The sequence below is a fragment of the Monodon monoceros genome, unplaced genomic scaffold (genome assembly GCF_005190385.1).
Source record: "Monodon monoceros isolate NGI ecotype Baffin Bay Population unplaced genomic scaffold, NGI_Narwhal_1 Super_Scaffold_4, whole genome shotgun sequence".
Lineage (NCBI taxonomy): Eukaryota > Metazoa > Chordata > Mammalia > Artiodactyla > Monodontidae > Monodon > Monodon monoceros.
In genome coordinates, this window is record NW_021703781.1 from 74,720,192 (window position 1) to 74,740,369 (window position 20,178).

General features: G+C 54.4%; 1 protein-coding gene across 1 annotated transcript in view; it reads left to right on the top strand.

Annotated features, from left to right (window-relative positions):
- The window catches only part of LHPP (phospholysine phosphohistidine inorganic pyrophosphate phosphatase), a 134,937-nt gene continuing 114,759 nt past the window's right edge, over positions 1-20,178 (top strand). The window contains exons 1-2 of the mRNA XM_029201058.1: positions 1-215; positions 16,994-17,181. Of these exons, the coding sequence (XP_029056891.1) occupies positions 91-215; positions 16,994-17,181 (313 nt within the window). The 5' untranslated portion in view covers positions 1-90. The remainder of the gene's footprint in view (positions 216-16,993; positions 17,182-20,178) is intronic.

Sequence of the window (20,178 nt, forward strand, 5' to 3'; positions counted from 1 at the left end):
TACACTTCCCAGGCAACCCTGCGCGGCGAGCGCGGCCGCAGCTTCCAGCAGCCGGTTGGGACGCGGACGCCGAGGCGCAGGCGGGACGCAATGGCTGCGTGGGGCGAGCGGCTGGCCGGTGTGCGCGGGGTGCTGCTTGACATCTCAGGCGTGCTGTATGACGGCGGTGAGGGCGGCGGCGCGCCGATCGTAGGCTCTGTGGAGGCGCTGGCGAGGTGAGTGGGCCGCGCAGGCCGCCTGGAGCGCCCGGCGCTGTGCTCAGCCGGGTCCTGTGGGCCGCTGCCGGGGGGCGGGGCGGGGCTGCTGCTCTGGCCCCGCCCCGCCCGGCGAGCGGAGGGCTGGTCCCGGGAGGATCGCGCTGCAGCCGCCGGGTGTGACAGGCAAAACGGCGTGCCTGGATGAGCACCGGGACACTGCTGGTTAGAGTTGCGCCCCTGTCCAACAGCGCAGCCCCATTCCTTGCCTTTGAGCGCTTGGAATGTGGCAAGTCTGAATTTAGATGTGGTGTAAGTGTACAACCCACACTGGATTTCGAAGACTTAGTGAGAAAAAATGTATAAAGTTCATTGTATTGTTTTATATTGGTTACATATTGAAATGATAGTAATTTGAATATGTTAGCTTAAATAAAATATATTAAATTAATTCCACCTTCTTTTAACCTTTGTTAATGTGGTTACCAGAAAACTTTAAATTACATACGTGGCTGGCATTGTAATTCAGTTGGACTGCCTTGACTGTCTGCTTAGACGGTAGGAGGGCGTCTTGCCCACCAAGTCTTGTGCACAGAGGACACTGCCAGGACCACTGTTGGCACCACTGGGCCCTGGGCTTTGTAATTGCCACGGGCATCGCAGAACTAGAGGGTAAGAGGGGGCATGGGGTGAAGTGGAGGAGGAAGTGCCTTGCATCTGAAGGGAACAGTGGCTGCAAAGCCTGAGGCGGAGGAGAGCTCGGGAGGAGAACTCAGCAGATCGCACGCACTCATGGAACTGAAGAGAGAGTGGGGACTAGCGAGGGTGCTCAGGGCTACAGCAGGCAGGGACCTGAGGGTCACAGAGAGCTGTCTGGATTCCATACTGGGTGCAATGAGAAGTCACTGAAGATTTTAGGCAGGAGTGTCGTGTGATCTGATTTATGTTTTCAAGACATTTAAATGTAGAAATTGAAACCATATAAGTAAATGAAAACAGGAGAGATTCCCTTTGAAATCTTGGAGTAGGAGAATACCTTTGTAGCTATGCCTCAAAATCTAGAAATCGACAACAGCAACAAATCAACAGCCCAATAGAAAGATGCACAAAGGATATAAACAATTCATGGGAAAGGAAAACAAATAGAAACACAAAGGAAAAGCATAGGAAAGATGCTCAGCCTTACTCGAATAAGAGAAGTGCAAATTAAAACTATCCTGAGATGCCTTTTTTCATCAATTTGAGAAAATTGGCCAAAATCCACAACTTTGGGAACGCATTCTCTTGGTGAGAGTTTGTGGAAGCAGACCCTGTCTTATATTGCTTGTGGAAGATGCATTTGGCATGATCTGTCAGCGTACTGCCTCATACATGAGAGATGACATAGGTGGGAGGTCATTCATGGCAGTGCCTTGAGAAATAGCAAAAGACTGGAAACAGCTCAACTATCCATCGCTAGGGGAGTATTACAGTCTATCCTTCTACACAGTGGAATTCCATGCTGCATAAAAAAGAACGAGCATGCCTGCTATGTAGACGTGCTGTCAGTGAAGACAGGATGTGCACTGTGCCGTCTTTTGGGTGGAAAAGGCAGAAATGCAAGTGTGTATTCCTGCTGGTGTGTTTGTATAAGGAAACTGGAGGGAAGAGCTTCAACCTGTGAAGAGCTGGAAGGCAAGTGATTGGGGAGAACTAGGTGGTTGGGGGTAGGGATGGGAGCAAGGCTCTTCCCTCGGTAACTTTGTATATAAACATTTTTTAAAGTTTTGAACCATGTGGATGTATTTCCCATTCAAGATATCAAATTACAAATATTTTGTCAATTTTGTCTCAAAAAGTGCTGGAAAAAAATACTGCACCAGAAAACAAAATATTTTAAGAAGATCTCTGGTTGCAAAGTGGAGAATGAGCTGGCAGTGGGGCAGATGGCCGGGCTCCAGAGGAAACAGGGGAACAGCCAGTTGGGAGACCCTTGGGTGGTCCAGGGAGACATGATAGGGCGTGGACTAGGGGGTGGCAATGGAGATGAACAGAAGGGGGTGAATTAGATGTTTTGGGAGTAGGACCAATGGGACCTGCCTATGTATTGGATATTGCGGGGAACAGGGAGAAGATGAAATAAAGAATGGCTCCGGTGTTGGACTGGAGCACCTGAGGGGATGGAGAGGGGCGCAGAGGGGTGCAGGCAGGTGCCATGATGGCCCTTGACACAGTGCTTGGCACACAATACACTCCATAAGTATGACACTTAAACGTCACATCCCATGTTTGTTTGTTTGTTTTTGTGAAAGAGACAAACTTTATTGAGCCCTCAGCCCTAATTCTTTTTCTCCTGCACAGTCTTGGTTCCCCGGAGACACCCAGTCCGGTGGGCAGCAGTGAGACCCACTTTCTGGCCAGCAGAGGCATCTCTGAGGATGGTAGAGGCTTTGCCGATATGGTGGTGGTTGCCACCTCCAAAGGGATGCTCAGCAGGGTTCATGGCCACACCCCGCACACATGGCCAGCAATTCCTCTTTGCCTTATACTTGTGGTAGGCACGGCTGGCCTTCAGAATGGGTTTGTCAACACGGCCACCTCTAGCCACCACACCGACCACAGCTCTGTTGGTGGAGGAGATGACCTTCTTGGAGCCCAAGGGCAGCTTCACTCTGGTCTTCTTTGTCTCAGGGTTGTGGGAGATGACAGTCACATAGTTCCCAGAGGCTCTGGCCAGCTTGCCCCAGTCACCAGGCTTCTCCTCCAGACAACACACGATGGTGCCCCCAGGTACGGTACCCGCCGGGAGCACATTGCCGATGCTCAGCTGGGCCTGCTTGCCACAGTACATGAACTGGCTGGTGTGGATGCCCTCGGTGGTGATGAACATCTCTGTCCGCTTCTTAAAACGGTATGGATCCCGGAAGACCACCTTGGCAAGGGGCACGCTGCAGCCCGGGTCGTGGATGGTGTCCTTCACGATACCCTTGATGTAGCTGTGTTGCTTGGCAAAGTCCATGGTGTGCAGAGACGCGGCATCTTTTGGTGCTTCACGTGCACGCGGAACGTGGAGCTGGTGCCCTTCCTCTGCCCACAGATCCCGCGGCCCACGGCAGCAGCCTGCTGAGAAGTGCGGCCGAAAGAGCACGTCCCATGTTAGTACAGGAATTCCTGTTACACGTGCTTTTAATTTTTTTAAAATCAGGGCCACTTAAAAAACAACAACTTTATATTAAAGTACACATCTGTTCTTCTGTTGAGGGGGTGTAGTTTCCTGTTTTCAGTTATTTTGAATAGTGCTGCCATGAACATTCTAGAACATGTGTGGTGAATGCATGGATGCATTTCTGCTGGGTACAGGCCTAGGAGTGGAATTGCTGGTCATAAGATAGGCATATGTTCATTGCTAGAAGATGCTGTCAAATCGTTTCCCAAAGTGGTATATGTGAGAGTCCCCGTGGCTCTGTGTCCTCACCAACATGTGGGTTTGTCAGTCCTTTGCATTTTATTTATTTATTTAAACTAATTTACATTTTCATTCATTCTTAAATTTTTTTAAAAGTTAATTAATTAATTAATTTTATTTTTGGCTGCTTTGGGTCTTCATTGCATGCAGGCTTTCTCTAGTTGCAGCAAGCGGGGGCTATTCTTCCTTGTGGTGCGCGGGCTTCTCATTGCCGTCGCTTCTCTTGTTGCAGAGCGCAGGCTGTAGGTGCATGGGCTTCATTAGTTGTGGCATGGGGGCTCAGTAGTTGTGGCTTGCGGGCTCTAGAGCGCAGGCTCAGTAGTTGTGGGGCATGGGCTTAGTTGCTCTGCGGCATATGGCATCTTCCCGGACCAGGGCTCGAACCCGTGTTCCCTACGTTAGCAGGCAGACTCTTAACCACCAGGGAAGTCCCGAAGTCCTTTGCATTTTAGCAGGGTCATTTTTCCCTCAAAAACCTGAGAAATAAAGTAGGTCAAGGATATGGACAGAGCCTCGGTCCCTCCCCATCTACCTTCTGCTGAGGAGCACAAAATGGATTCAGCAGTGGCTTTGGAATAGGTAGGGCTGATTGTGAGCCCTTGTTTCCAGTCAGCAATGTGGGTCTGGTGTGCACCCCTCCCGGGCCAGTGAGGCTCCAGGCGTCTCCCAGCACCAGCAAAGCTGGCTGCTCTCAGAGAGTGCTTCCTCTATGCTGGGCGTCCCTGTTTATGTCATGTAGTCCCCCTAACAGCGTGGGGGTGGGAGGAGGTTATCTCCCTCAATCAGCTGAAGCCACTGAGGCTCAGGGCTTGCTAGGGTCTCAGCTGGGATGGCCCAGGGACCATGGGAACCCAGGTCTGCGCGACTCCTAACCGCTGTGCTGGTCCCATACTTAGAGTCCTTTGAGGGAGAAACGGGCATTGGAAAAGGTCAGGGGCTTCTCTCTAGCAGTCTCCCCTGGGTGATGCTCCCCCCGATACACTGTCCAACTAACACCTGCACAGATTCCAGGCTGTGACTTGAAGGAGGGTGATCCCTGGTCCTTTAACCTCTGTGGGTTTGGCGCTGGCATCTTCCAACAGATCCCCGGGAGTTGTTTGTCTTGATTTGCTTTAATTCAACTGGTTTATCTAGCTGGAGTGTCTTTGGTAGCAACTACACTGTATAAATCTAGCAGCGGTATAATAACCGGATATACTCACAGTCCTAAAATACATCCCAGCCAGTTTTGTAGCTGAGAGAGGGGAGAAGTGCCTTCCCCATAGTGTGTGGGACTGTTTCCAGTGAGGGGACGTAGTTCTCATTATATCAGGGGAGTTGATCGTCCTGGAGGATGAGGCCTGGCCCCTCTGAACCCTCCCTGGGACTCCATGCCACAGGACCACGTCCCCATGCATTTTCCTGCTCCACCAGGGCCTTCCCGAGTGACCCTTGTGGCCCCTTCTCTCCCTCTGCCCACTTCACCCCCTTGCTTCCAGTTTTACAGACTTTCAGGGGGTTTTCACTGACCAGCCCCTTAGCAGCCCAGCACCCGCAGTGCCTGGGCCCTCCACGCTGCGGCAGCCTCTGGCTCTCACCCACGTCCCTTTTCTCTCTTCAGCTCTTGTGCTGACTCTTTAAAGGCTAGGCCCCTCCGCCCAGGCCCGGCCTCCAGTGGCCAGCTGATCACACTCAGGCCCAAGGAAGCCACCCATGCCCTCCTGTGGGGCCCCTGGAGCCCAGCATCCAGACCCTCCTGGCAGTGAGTGTATGTGGGCAACTTCCCCTAGTAAAATCCGCCTGCTTTTGGAGTTTCCCTGGGGATGTCAGACTTGGGGACACGGCCCTTTCCCGGGCCAGGCCCTGCTGGCCAACGTGAATAACGCCAGGCTTCCACCACTTTGTGTAGTTTTTGCAGCCACAGCCTGCACTCTGTGGCCTCCTTGATATGCAAGGCTGGCTTTGAAGTCACAAGGGAGCTCCGAGGAAGTTCCCAGGGTGAGAGCAGCGCTGCAGAGGGGCAGCTTGATGGGGGTCCCGGGGCCCAGGGGAGCGTTTGCCTCCATGGCATCTCCCCAGCTGCCGTGGGTTCCCAAACAGCACCTTCTGTTCTGGGAACCCCGGAGGGGATGACTCACCACTTCTCTTCCTAGACTTTCTGTAGTGACAGGTGTCCTCAGGTTTTTGGAAAGTTTCCCACCTGTTTGGGGACACAGAGCACATGGGGAGTATTAGCTCTGCTTTTTAAAACAATACTGACCACCGTAATAGCAGTCACTGATGATCAAGCTACCTTCAAAACCAGTCCTTTTCAAAGCCGGAACAGAGGCTCAGAGAGATTTGGGAAGTGGCCAAAGTGGAGAAAGTGGCTGGGCCAGGGTTCCCTCCCTTCCTGCCCACTGTCCCCCGCCCTGCCCCGGTCCACCTGACTCCAAGCCCCAGTTTTCCCCGCAGTAGCACACTGCTTCTCATTAAAGATGCACTTGTTCTTTCATCCACTCACCCAACAAATATTTATCGAGTGCTTCTTTTATACTAGAAACACCGCTGTAGGCATTGGGGCAAGGGGCAGTGAATGCGGCAGATGGAAGTCCCTGCTCTCGGGAAGCTGACCGTCCAGTATGGGGAGAGCAGCGTAAACAGCACCCGGAAAGGCTAGTGTCAGGTGGAGAGAGACTGAGCCGCCAGGGAGATGGGGAGCCCGTGACGTGTGAGCTGGGCTCTGAAGCTGTCATCTGGGCCAGGAACGTCCCAGATTGGAGAACAGGAGGTCCAGGCTTCTTGGAGCCGCTGGGCACGTTGCTGGCCAGGTGGAGCCCTCTTACTGTGCTAGGACTTGTGGGTGGGCGTGGTCATGGGACATCTGTAACCGGCCTGGGTCTCCCCATCAGGCCCTTTATTGGAGTCCATTCTTGGGCAGTTGGGCTCCCTGAGGGGAGCCATTCAGAGGCAGGGCTGGGCACAGCGGGGGCTGCAGGGACCGGCCCCGGGCTGGTCAGCACAAAGGGGAGCCCCAGAGGCATCTGCATGTGAAAGGCGGGTGGGCATTTACTGCATCCTGTCTCGGGCCACTAAAGCACATCTGCTGGGCCCAGCGCGGCCCAGCCTTTTTGCGGCCGGCGGAAGGAAGCAGGCTTGGCCTCGGCCCAGGGCAGCCTCATAAAGCAATTCCCACCCAGGACTAACGGACCCGCGACCCATCCCTCCAGTGTGCGCCAGGAGCCCCGGGACCCTGTGAAAACCCAGGCCCCTCCCAGCAGGTCTTAGAGCCAGAGGAACAGGGCCCGGGAACTTGTCAGAAGTGCGGCCTAGGACCAAGGCCCTCCTTGATGCTCAGCCACCCTGGCTCCATCGGGCCCAGGAGTGGCGGTAATAATAGTAGCTACCAGGACTGTGAGAGAGCTGGGAGCCTCCCTGCGTTGCCTCGTCCCATCCCCCGTGTGGCCCAGCACCTGCCAGAGGGAGCTCTTAAGGCTATCAGAGGGGGCGGGCCATTTGTTTGAGTTCGTTTAGGCCAACAACAGCTTTCCTGACTCACCCTGGACCTTGGACAAGGTGTGTTTGTTGAGAATGCCCTGTCACTTGTGCTGCCGTTTCCTCTCTGCGGGTGAACGAGGCTGACTTCAGAGTTGGGGGCCAGGTGAGAGAACGATGCTCTCTTCCCAGGCCGAGTACTGGTTTCATAACATCCACAGTTTAGGCTTCCCAAGGCAGACGTGGCTTCCTTCTTGTAAACCATCCCACTAGCGCAGGAATGTACTAAGTAAAAAGTCCAAATCGTCACCAGCCCCATCCTCGTCATCCCCCCAGGGGGACCCTGTAGCTCCTTCCACGCATTTTCCTCTGTGTTTCCCCCAAAGCGCAGGGGATTTTAAGAAGCCGCCCCTCCCCTGGCTGGCTCTCGTCCAGTTCCATGGTCCCCCCATCACACCCCTCCACGACCCTCCACTCCTTGGGCAGCACTGATGCTCAAAAAACATGTTCTGTTGGTTCACAGGTCACTGGAGGCTGGAGTTCCCCGCAGATCCCGAGCCAGTGGTCTCAAACTTATGTCGCCTCAGAGCATTTATCTCCTAAATGAAATCTGAGGTAGAATCCCCCCAATTTTAAAAACAGATAAAAGAGCAATGTTTGAATGGTGTGTATTTTCTCTGTTCAAATCTGTAATACCGATTATGAGGTCAGTCCGTGAAAATGATGAAAGTGTCTTTTTTATTTTTTTTTTGGCCACACCCCACGGCAGGCGGGATCTCCACCAGGGATCAAACCCGCGCCCCCTGCAGTGGAAGGCGGAGTCTTAACCACTGTGGCTGCTTCTCACTAGCTATCTGTTTTACATTTGGCAGTGTATATGTGTCTATGCCACTCTCTCACTTTGTCCCAGCTTACCCTTCGCCCTCCCCGTATAGCACAGGGTGATCAGCTCGGTGCTTTGTGACCACCTAGAGGGGTGGGACAGGGAGGGTGGGAGGGAGGGAGACGCAAGAGGAAAGAGATATGGGGATATATGTATATGTATAGCTGATTGACTTTGTTATACAGCAGAAACTAACACACCATTGTAAAGCAACTGTACTCCAATAAAGATGTTAAAAAAAAATAACAGTACTAAAGCCTGGGGCAGTGGACAGCTCAACGGTACATATGTGGATAATTTTATATTTGTGGCTGGAAACAACCTGCGTGTCTGTCAGGAGGGGACAAGGGAATAAATTATGGTTTATCCAGACTGCGGAATACTCCCCAGCAGTTAAAAAGAGTGAGGTAGCTCTGTTTGGTGTTGACATTAGTTTATATGAGGTGAATGTTGCATATAGTCAGTGAAAAAGTTACAGAGTAATGTGTGAAATACCATTTTTGTTCTGAGACTTAAAGGAGACACAACCGCCCTCAGGTAGAACAGTAACAGAACTGTGACCCTGACTTGCGTGGAGGGAAACCGAGGGACATTGTTGTGAAGCCACCCCCGGCTCCACTGTCACGACAAGGGCTGTTTCTGGGTTTCTGATCTCAGCCTCGCTGGGCAGGAGCCACCCTATGGAAATCAAGGGCAGCCAGGCTGGGGGTTCTGGAGCAGAGTTAACGGTTTATGCCAAAGATGCTGCCTATGGAAATCAAGGGCAGCCAGGCTGGGGGTTCTGGAGCAGAGTTAACGGTTTATCCCAAAGATGCTGCCTCTGGTAGGAAGGCTTTGGCTGATTAGGATGTGAGCATGGCACGGGTCACTCATGGGGCCCACAGGTGGAGTCCTGATCCCCCAGCCCCCCAAGGGTATACAGAGAAGCCGTATTGGCAAAGCCCTGCCCGGCCCCTGCCTGTGGCGCTGTGCAGGGTGACTTCCCGCCACCCTGGGGCTGGCAGGATGCAGCCCTGTTTATAGAGGAGGAATAGGGCTTGCTCAAAGCCACCTCAGGAGGAAGGAGAGTGGGGGCCAGACCCTTAGCAGGGCAGGTGCTGCCCCTAAAGGAAGGTAGGTGTGAGCTCTTGTGGGCGAGGACCTGGGTTTCGAGTCCCAGCTCTGCCCTGTGGTTGTCATGTGGTCTTGGGCAAGTTCCTTAGCCTTTTTGTGCCTCAGTTTCCTCTTGTGGGGAGCTGTTGTAACTACTGTTGGGGCTCCCTCTGTCCTGGGCGCTCTGGGATGTCTGCCAGGATGAGCCAGCGCCGGTTTACCCCAGGTTCCATTTGCTGGGTTGAACTTTGCCCTCTTTCTTAATGGTGGCCCTGGGCGAAGCTCTCTGGGCTCCGTCCAGCAGGCCTCCCTCACCAGCTGGCTCCTCCGGCTGTCCCAGTTCCCTGGGCATCTGTCTTCTTGTCCGACTACCTGCCTCAAGGGCCCAGATGTCCCCAGCACCCAGCCCCGGGCCTGCTAGAGGTGTGGTTGTCATTGTCACCACCATCGTCTTCACTGTCATTCACTGAGTATTTGCAACATGCCAGGTGCTTCAGGACAGTCCTGTCAAGTAGCTACTGCTAGTGCCCCATTTTACAGATGTGGAAACTGAGGTTGGAGAAGGTTAGGTGACAAGCCTTGGTCACACAGGGACAAGGTGGCAGAGGTGCTGAGGGTGTGTCTGCTTCCCGAGCCAGGCTCCCACCTTACCTGAGAATGCCTGGCTCCGTCCCCTGCAGCGCCCAGCACTTGACCAGCCTGTGACCACGTCAGGGGAGGGCTAGCTGGTGGCTAACCTTCCAAGGCTGGGGAGTGGACCAAAGAACCCATGGCTCCCAGAAATGTGCCCTTAGGTTCCTTGTATCCCTCTGGGCCTCAGTCTCCCCCTCTGCGAAAGGAGCCACTAGGTTGGATAATCTCCAAGGTCTCCTCTGGTTTCTAGATTCCCATGCACTTCATTCTAAATTGACTTTATTAGTAACTAGTAAAGTGATGTTGCGGGCTCAGCGTGTCCCTTTGATCTGAGCTCAGAGGCCCAGGCAGGTCAGAGAGAACATACTGGGTGGCGGGTGAGGTAGCCACGGGTGTGGAAGGTGTGCCACGTGTTTCGTAAGGGCCCTGGCTTCAGGCCTAACCGACGTCTGTTTGACCTCGTTGCTGTCCCCCTGAGGTCGCTGGCTGGCTAGCCCGGCCTGAGAGGCTCAGCCAGGGCCACCTCCATGCGTCACCGCTGCTCTTGTTCTCTTCTCTCCGTCCAGACTTTGTACTCTGTTTCTTGCCTGGACTCTGACGACACAGTCTGCCCAGCAGAGTGTCTGATGGAGAGTGGGAGGGACCTCCAGGGACCTAGCAGCTGGCTGTCAGCCTGGCCAAAATGTCTACTCTGGTGGGTCGGTGGAAAGAAGGGGGAGATGCAGCAGGCCCAGCCAGAGCTACTGGCAGAGGCCTTACCGGTGTCCCTCAGCATTCGTGGCCCCGTGGTGATGCCGGCACATGATAGGGCTCATGGCGCGTCCTCTGTGCCCCACCCTGGAGAGCCAGAAGGCTAGGCGCTACTGTTACCCCATTTCATGGTTGGGACTCAAGACTCCCAAGAGTCTGGCCTATGGATGCCTGGCCAAGGGCATGTGCAAGGTGCAGGTGCCGGACCCCAACTGGGGAGCCAGACCCCATTCTCATGGGGGAAAAGCCCTTCTGTTGCTGCTCCAGCCAGAAGGCATCTCCCTGCCCCGAAGCTGAGGCCCTACATCAGGGCACATGGGGAGCTGGACCTGGTTCCTCTCAGAATCAACGTGGGTGCCCCTTGGTGTGTGTGTGACTATATTTTTCTTTCTTTCTTTCCTCCTTCCCTCCCTCCCTCCATCCCTTCCTTTATGACTGTATTTTTCTACTGCAGAACTGCCCCTGCTCTGTTCATGGGCTCCTGTTTGACCTTCTATTTTTAAAAAATTGGGATCTTAGAACAAATATGCACTTTGCGAGTTTCAATTTTCCAAATGTGTGTTTTCAATCTCTGTGGCTTTCTAAAAGGAAAGCAGCCACAGACCTCAAAATCAGACAGTGGCTGGCGCTGCTGTGGAGCTCTGCTAGGTAACGAGATCTTGATGCTGGTGGATGGGGAAGCTGAGACTGATGTTCTCTGAAGGTCTCGGCTGGGCGCTGCCGCCCGAGTTTCGGTTCATAATGACCCCCCGAGGTGTTGTGGGTGTTCTTTCCTTCTCTGAGAAACTGAAGCATATCTGCAGCTGTGGCCATTTCAGTCGTAACAGGGGCCTCTTCCCCATCAGGTAGCATCTTGAGTTGTAGCCCCAGGGGCAGAGCGGGCCTGGGTCAGGGAGGCAGGAATGAGGGGAGACGCCCCTCTCCTCCCCTACACCTCCCTTCCCTCCTGGTATGAGTTTCTTCTGTCTCAGGAGAGGATTCCAGGCTACTTGACATAGAGGTGGCTCTGGTAGGAGACCAGAATTTCAGCCCAGGGTGGGCCTGTGGACCTCACACAGCTCTTTTGAAGACCAGCCCAGGGATGAGCAAAATCAAAAAACACAAACCCTGCTTCCTCTCCGATGGGGGAGAAGTCACCCATCCCCTCTGGGTGCTAACCTCATTTGTCACTTCACGTTTGACCTGCCAGCCTGCAGCCTCACCTTCCCGCCCAGGAACCCACCCAGCCTGAGGGTTCCTCCCCGTCGCCGTCCTGTTGGGTTCCCTCCCCCGGGGCGGGGGTGAGATTGGGAGTCGCCATCAGCCTGGCGTGCCCCTCGGAGCCCCACGTGGGCGCAGGTGGTGAGAGCGGGGGAGGGGAGGTTGTGGCAGCTGCCATGCGCCTCGCTGCTTGGTCACAGGGTGGCTGGGGCGAGGTGGGTGAGTGCCCTGCCTGCTCTGGGCAGTTGGGTCAGGTAGAGCGGGGAGGGAACTAGGTTGGGGGAGCCTGCCTGCCGGCCACTGGCCGATGTTCTCGGCTTACATTCGGTGAGCACTTACTGTGGGCCAGGCCCGAGCAAGCGCACTGCAGGTCTCATTGGAGCCTCACAATGTGAGGCTGTTATCATCCCCGTTTTCCAGATGAGGAAACTGAGCCACAGAGAGAAGAAACAGCTTGTGGAGGTCCCACAGCCATTAAGTGGCAGAACTGGGACCAGCCCACAGTCATCAGACTCTGAAGCACTTCCTGGTCACCTCTCGGCCACCTGGCCTCCCGCTCAGCATTAGAGCATCTTTCTTAGGCATTTGTTCCTCCGCCTGCAGAAGGCGTGACTCACTCCTCACCCTTGTGCCTAGGCCCATCCTCCGGCTCCACTGTGCTTTCTCTTCTAGAACCCTTTAACAACCTTGCCCCAGGAAGGATTAGAGACGGGCGCTGGAGCAGTGCTGTCCACAGGCGGGATCGGCAGTGAGCGTGGGGTTTCTTCCTGAAGTTCTCTGGAAAGCAGAATGACTTGGTTGTATTACCAGGTGGGCCCATCAAATCCAGAGTTTGGATCAGTTAAGTGCTTCTCATAGAAAAGCACTGCTGTGCTTCAAGGGCTGTGAAAGCCAAGTGGAAAGAGGATGAGCTCTGCCCGGGCAGGGGCCGGGGTCTGGGGGGCTTCCTGGAGGAGGGGACATACGAACCAGGCTTTGACGGATGGGTAGGATTTGGCCATAGAGGAGGGTGAAGGCAAAGACTCAGGGTGTTGAGAGGGCCTTCCGGGTCAGATGAAGGTGACAGATGGCTGGGGTGGGGTGGGGTGGGGACCGAGCTAGGAGGGGCCTTATCCAGGGCAGCCTCCTCGCCCCCTGCCCAGCCCCTCTTTGGCGAGCCCAGAGGGCGTCAGGCTGTGGAGCAATGCCAAGGTCAGTCAGGATGTCCAATAATCGTCCTAGCACTCTACCTGCTACCGAACGATAATGAGAAGGTTTCCATTATTTTCGGGTGAGCGCCCCTGGCAGATGCCGACAGCCAGCAGATGTGTGAGGTCCGAGGTGATTTGCAAGGGACCAGTTCATGTGATGCTTGGTAATTGCATCAGGCGACGTCGTCACTCAGAGCTTGTCCTGGCCTCCGGGATGAGGTAAAGGTCAGTTCAAAGAGCCGTTGCGGCCACGGGAAGTAGGGGCAAGTACCCACCCTCTCAGGGGGTCTGGGGAGGGTGCAGTGGACTGAGGCCGTGGTCTCAGAGGGGCCGTCTGGCCAGAGCCCGGCTCTGGGCTGCCAGGACCCTGCAGTAGGCCCCCTGTGCCCAGGGTTCTTGGGTGTCAGGGGATGGGTGACATGTCATGTTCTGGAGCTGGGCCCAGTCCGATGTTGAAATCCTTTGGATTCACTCCCCTCGGGAGGCCCTTTGCAGACTGTGCCGTGGCCCTGAAGCCACGCCTGGCTCCGGCTTTCCTGACGTTGGATTCGCGTGTTCCAGGCCTCCCAAGTCTGAATCTGACCTCTGGCAGCAGACCCCTCCAAGAGATGCCGAGGCTTTGGTTCCTTGGCTGTCTTAGTCTGCCATAACAGAATACCACGGCCTGGGGGGCTTAAGCACGGAGGTTTAGCTTCCCACAGTTCTGAAGCCTAGGCATCCAAGACCAAGGGGCCGGCAGGGTGGGTCTCTTACTGGCTTGTTCGGTGGCCACCTTCTGCCGTGTCCTGACACGGCCTCTTCTCTGTGCTCGCAGGGAGATCTCTGGTGTCTCTTGCTATAAGCACACTAATCCTGTCATATCAGGGCCCCACTCTTCTGTCCTCACTTAACAACCTTCTTTACCTCCTGAGGGAGTTGACATATGATTTTGTGGGAGGGACACAGTTCAGCTCATAGCCCTGGCCATTCAGGGCCTCCCCTTCAGTGCTGACCCACCTTCTCACACTCTGTCCCCTGTGCACGCACATGTGTGCCCCATGCACACCCTTCCCCACCCTGGGAAGGTTTCAGTGTCCTGCCCAGCAGGGCTGAGCTGGGCCTGCCCCGGCAGGTGCCTCCCTTACTGGGGAAGCACCAGCACCTTCACCCCCTGGACCAGAGCCTGGGCCGCCACCTTGTGGCCAGCTGCGGGCCCGTGGGCTCCGCTGCTTATAAGCCGAGCAATCTTCTCGGGTCTCTGCCCCTGCCCCGGAGCCTCTGTTCTGTCGTCTCTGGAACGGGACCGTGGCTCTTGCCTCCTCAGCTTGTTTTCTCAACATGTGCTTAGGGCCCCCTGTGCTCCAGGCACCGGGCCCTGGGGGGTGCATGTAGGAGACACAGGGTGTATGTAGGGGGCTCTTCCCTTAGGGGGTGAGGGTGAAATCAGTTCATGGATACTGAGCCCCAAGGCAAGGTCCAGTGTAATGTTGTATTCATGCTTTACTATTTTAATAATAATAATGAATACTTCTGTGTTTTTTTTTTGTTTGTTTGGTTTTTTTGCGGTACGCGGGCCCCTCACTGCTGTGGCCTCTCCCGTTGCGGAGCACAGGCTCCGGACGCGCAGGCTCAGCGGCCATGGCTCACGGGCCCAGCCGCTCTGCAGCACGTGGGATCTTCCCGGACCGGGGCACGAACCCACGTCCCCTGCATCGGCAGGTGGACGCTCAACCACTGTGCCACCAGGGAAGCCCTACTTCTGTTATTTTTAGTAACTAAGAAAAATGAAGAGAGAGGACCTGGGACTTGTGCCAGAAAGTCAAAACGGGGTGCGGTCAGGGGCACGAAGGGACAGACCCACAGGGAGGGGCCTTCCCCAAGCATTTCCCGCCACTTTCCAGGGACTGATTCCATCCTAAAACTAGTACTTTGATTTTAAAACATGTGTTTTGGATGAACTTATGTTGTATTTCAAAGGAGAACAGTGGCTGAAGTGTCCTGAAGTGAGTTCTGTTATTTACTCGTTTTTTTATGGGCATCGAAGTTGTGTTTGGAATAGCAGATGTGAGGCACTGTCATCTCACCGTCACACCGATTGCTCACTGTTCTGAGAAGGTCACATCATAATCCATTAGGAATAATTAGTCCCCCGGCACCCCCTGCCTTCTTCTCTCAACTGCTCCATTAACTTGGGTGCGATCGCACATCCCGGGTGCCAATCAATGAAGATCTGCCCGTAATGTACAAGGTGATGCTATTAGTTACAATGTATTAACTGCCTAATTTAAAAATACAAAAGCTGTCTTTATGAAGGGCAATTAACCACTAAATGTAACTGATAATTCACAACCCCCTGATTAGGAAAGACAAATACTAAGAAAGGATTGATTACGACATTGTCAGCCTCTCTGTCTGCGTTCGCCTTGTTGTCAGTAGATCTGCCAATTTTTTTCCAAATCGCACCTGTCCACTCCAGTGCTCAGAGGGTCTGAAAGCTCACTGTAGCGTGGGAATGCGTGTCTTCACCACTGAATCCTGTCTGTTTCCGTCAGGGCACCCTTGGGGGAAGCAGTAGGCGTGGTCCTAAGGAAGGGTCTCCCTCACCAGCTGTCATCTGGACTTTCCATCACTCAGTCATTCAGCAAACGCTTATCGGGGGCCTGCCGTGTGCCAAGCCCTGTGTGAAGCGCTGGGCGTGCTGAGGAGCGCCCAGCAGGCCCCATTCCTGACCGCATGGAGCACATGGGTCCAGGAGAGGGACGGTGAACAGATACAGAAATGGGGCGACTGGAGATACTGATTAGTGTTAGAAAGAAAAGCCTGGATAGAGACAGGGTAGGGGCAGCGCCCCACAGGGTGGTTGGAGAAGGGGACATACAGGCCCTCCACCTTTTCCCTAGGGTTTCTCGGGCCTCTTGACTTGCAGCCTGGTGTCTTCCATGGCCCCCCACCGCGCTCTCTGCAGACGCCGAATATGAAGGCTCCCTCGCTGTGGCCCGGGGTTCATCCAGGGAGGGCTGTGCGCTCTGGGCCAGGCCAGAGGTGTGGCCAGCCCACCTCTTCTCACTCCCCCCGGCCCGCTGGCCCCCTTGCTCGGCCCCCACGCCGGCCTCCTCTCCTGCCCGGCCACACCTGCAACGCTGACGCTTACCAGGTCCCCCCTTCCTTCTGCCGGCCGCTCTGCCTTTGCCTCTTTGCTTCCCTTCGGGTCTCAGCTCCGGAGCTCTCTCCTCCCCAGGGAGGCCTCCCCGACCTTCCCACCCTCCCTGGCCAGCCTGTCTCTTCACCTGTTTGGTCCTTCCCAGCACCTCTCTGTTCTCAATCCCCGATTCCCCCTTCCTTTGTGTGGTCTCCGCCCCACCTGCCGACTGAGGGCTCTGGGGGTCAGAGAGCCTGCCTGCGGACACCGTGGCGTTTCTGTGCACCCACCCCAGCCAGGCATTTAGTAGGTGCTCAGTAGCTGCCTGTAGAAGGGTTGAATGTTATTTCATTGGCGTCTCTTCAGGCATCAGCTTTGTGGCTTTGCATTCGGTGAGCCTGCCCAGGTGCAACTGGGATACAGAGCCTCCTGTGAGCTCAGATGGGAAGGATGTCGGTGCCGCTGACACTCTGCACGCATCCCAGGCTCACCTCACGTTAACTCGCCCGTGTGCCTGGTGACTCTGTCTGGCAAACCTTTGTTTGGTGACAGTGATGAGGAGACACACCTCAGCTTGGCTCCTTGACCTTTGTATTTGGGAATGTGTGGGTACAGAGTCAGCTCAGTTGCTAAGTGGAAATGCTCGTTGTGACGGGAGGTCCAGAGGGGTGGCCAGGATGCTCGGAGGTGACCCCTGCGAGGCTGAGCGGCATGGTATGGTGGAGGAGGTGTCGAGTGCAGGAGAGCTGGCATGTGCGTGGGCAGTGTGTCCCCGGGGAGGGTGGGGACGTGTCCCAGGCAGAAGGGGAGGTGCGGGCAGAGGCCAGGCGGGAACCTTGGGAGCCTCAGCTGTGTCAAGCACAGTGAGGGTGAGAATGGTCTGCTCCAGCTCCAAAACCCCTGGGGTCAGTCGCGGCCCAGCTCAGGGGCCCGTGGCGACCTGGCCTGCGCCCTCGGAGAAGCGCCTGTCCAGCCCCCTCCGCAGCAGGCCACACTGCCTGCTGACAGTCCCTCCACCTGTCTCCCCACTTCCAGACTGAAGCGGTCCCAGCTGAAGGTGAGGTTCTGCACCAATGAGTCGCAGAAGTCCCGGGGGGACCTGGTGGGGATGCTTCGGCGTCTGGGCTTCGACATCTCAGAGGGCGAGGTGACCGCCCCCGCCCCTGCCACCTGCCTGATCCTGAAGGAGCGAGGCCTGCGGCCACACCTGCTCATCCACGACGGTAGGCCTGCCGGGCCCTGGGACCTGGTTGGGGTGAAGGCGCCTCCTTTCCAGGTGGGGGCTGGGGAGGGCCTCCGTCTCGCCTGAGCCAGACCACTGGGCAGGACACAGAGGTAGCACGTGGCTCCTGTTGACACCTGTGGGCTCCCTGCTGGGGACCCGGCCCCATCCATCCCGGCCTCATACCGGAGGGTGTTTGGAGGCAGGTTCCAGGTGGCTCCTCAGAGGAAAACCCTGAATTTGCTTTCTGTGATCTAGGATGAAGCACGGTGGCAAGGAATTGTCAACGGGGCAAGATTTTAGCCTCTGGTGTGTGTGTGTGTGTGTGTGTGAGAGAGAGAGAGAGAGAGAGAGAGAGAGAGAGACACACACACACACACACACACACACACAGAGACAGGTGGGGGGGATGAAAAGCTAGACTGAGGTCCACAGGTTTCTGAACTATATTTGTGAAAACCAGCCCTGCTGTCTGGCAAACTGCACAGGTTTCCTTCCTGATATTGGTCTGAATGAAGGAAAAGAGCCCCTTGGACCCTCAGCGGGGAGTTTTGCTGGAACAGAGAGGAAGGAGCAGTATTACCTGGTGCCTTCTGAATATTTAAAAAGAAGAGGGACTTCCCTGGCAGTCCAGTGGTTAAGACTCTGCGCTCCCGATGCATGGAGCATGGGTTCAATCCCTGGTCGGGGAACTACGATCCCACATGCTGCGCGTGCGGCCAAAAAGATAAAAAGAAGAGACATAGCAATGCTTCAGAATTCAGGACACTTTTCTTTAGTTGCACTGAGCCTTCTTCCCTCCTTTGCACTTGGTGTTTTGATTTACAAATCTCTGGCAGAGACAAGAATGCTCTTCCGCCTCCGGACAGGGGTGGGCCTCCAAGAGATGGAGGGAGCTCCCTGGAGGTCCGGGTGTCCAGTCCACGACTCTGGCGCCAGTCGAGGGCGACATGCCCAGCCTTTAGAAATCATGTTTCTCCAAATGCTTCCTCTGTGATCTAGGATCCCTGCCAGTGTCTTTAGAACAGGTCCTTAAAGAAACAGAAAAACTTAAGAAAGAAAATCCTCCCCTCCCCAGGGTGAAGGGAGGGGTGGGGTGGAACTACCAGAGGTGAGAGGGAAACTCAGAGTTTGCCTTGAAGGCATCATTCATCAGTGAGTCCAACAGGCAGATGTTAGAGCTTGAGAGGCTGAAGGGGAAGCCAGGTGCCCTTCCTCACCTGTAATCCTGCGTCTGTGTTTTCCATAGGTGTACCTGACTTTTCAGACTTTGAATCTTTTTCAAGTTTTATTGTCAATAAATCTTCCCCCCAACATTTTATTACGAGAATTTTCAAATGTACAGCAAAGCTGGAAGAATTTTACTTGGAATATCTGTATGCCCTTAACCTTGATTTTTACCAGTGACATTTTGCTATATTTTCTTCATTATATATCTACCCATCCCTCCATCCATCTATCCATCTTTATCTTTTTGATGCATCTCAAAGTAACTTGCAGGCATTGGTACAGTTCCCCTAAACACTTCACATCGTTAACTAGAGTTCAATCTGTTTAGTTTTTTCTTTTCATGTAAAATTTACATGCAATGAAATACAAAAATCTCAAGTGTACTTTTGCTGAGTTTTGAAAAATGCACACATCTGTGTAACTCAAACCCCTATCAAGACCTAGAACATTACTGGGACTTCCCTGGTGGTCCAGTGGGTAAGACTCCACGCTCCCAATGCAGGGGACCCGGGTTCGACCCCTGGTTGGGGAACTAGATCCCGCGTGCATGCCGCGACTAAGAGTCCGCATGCCGCAACTGAGACCCAATGCAGCCCCCCCCCAAAAATATATATATTATATATATATATTTTAAAAAAAGACCTAGAACATTACCATCACCCCAAAAGTTCCCTAATGCCCTTCCCTATTAGTCCCCATCCCCATCCCCTATAGAGGCACCCACTGTTTGGATTTTTTTCCATTATAAATCAGATTACTGTGTCTAGAATTTCATATAAATAGAATCACACAGCATCTAGTTTTGGGGGTTCCCAAGACCACCCTCAGGCTTGATGATTTGCTAGAAGGACTCACAGGACTCAGAAAAGCTGTCCTACTCACAGTTATGGTTTATGACAGTGAAAGAATACAGATTAAACTCAGCGAAGGGAAGAGATGCGTGGGCAGAGACCAGGAGAATCCAGGCGCGAACTTCCAGGGGCGTTGTGCTGGGATGCACTTCATTCTCCCAGCAGCGCGATGCGTGACAGTACGCCTGAGGTGTGGTCACCCAGAGAAGCTCACTGCAGCCTTGTGCCCAGGCTTTTTATTAAGGGTCAGTCAGGTAGGCATGCAGCGCCCGTGTGACTGACCTTGGCTACTCTGTCTCCAGGCCCCCAGGTGTCAAACTGATGCAGCATGGCCCAGGGCCCCAGACACACGAAAGCACTCTTTCCAGGCAGGATATTCCAAGGGCTCAGAGGTGATCTCCCGGGAGGTGGTGGTGGGCCTGATCTGAAGACAGCCTTTCTTTGGATGTGCAGGGTTTGAGCAGCCCAGGCCTACTGAGTTAACCGTTCCTTGTGTGCAGGGCTTCTTTCACCCAACATACTGTTTGGTTGCATGTGTCAGTAGGTCTTTTCCTCTTGATTGGGGAGTGGCATTCTATTGAGTGAACATCCCATGGTTTGTTTATCCGTTCCCCTGTTGATAGATACCTGAGTTTTGGGGTTTTTTTAAATTTATTTATTTATTTATTTATTTTTGGCTGCGCTAGGTCTTTGTTGCTGTGCATGGGCTTTCTCTAGTTGCGGCAAGCAGGGACTACTCTTCGTTGCGGTGCGCGGGCTTCTCCTTGCCGTGGCTTCTCTTGTTGCAGAGCACGGGCTCTAGGCGCATGGACTTAAGTAGTTCTGGAATGCAGGCTCAGTAGTTGTGGCTCGAGGGCTCTAGAGTGCAGGCTCGGTAGTTGTGGCTCACGGGCTTAGTTGCTCCGCGACATGTGGGA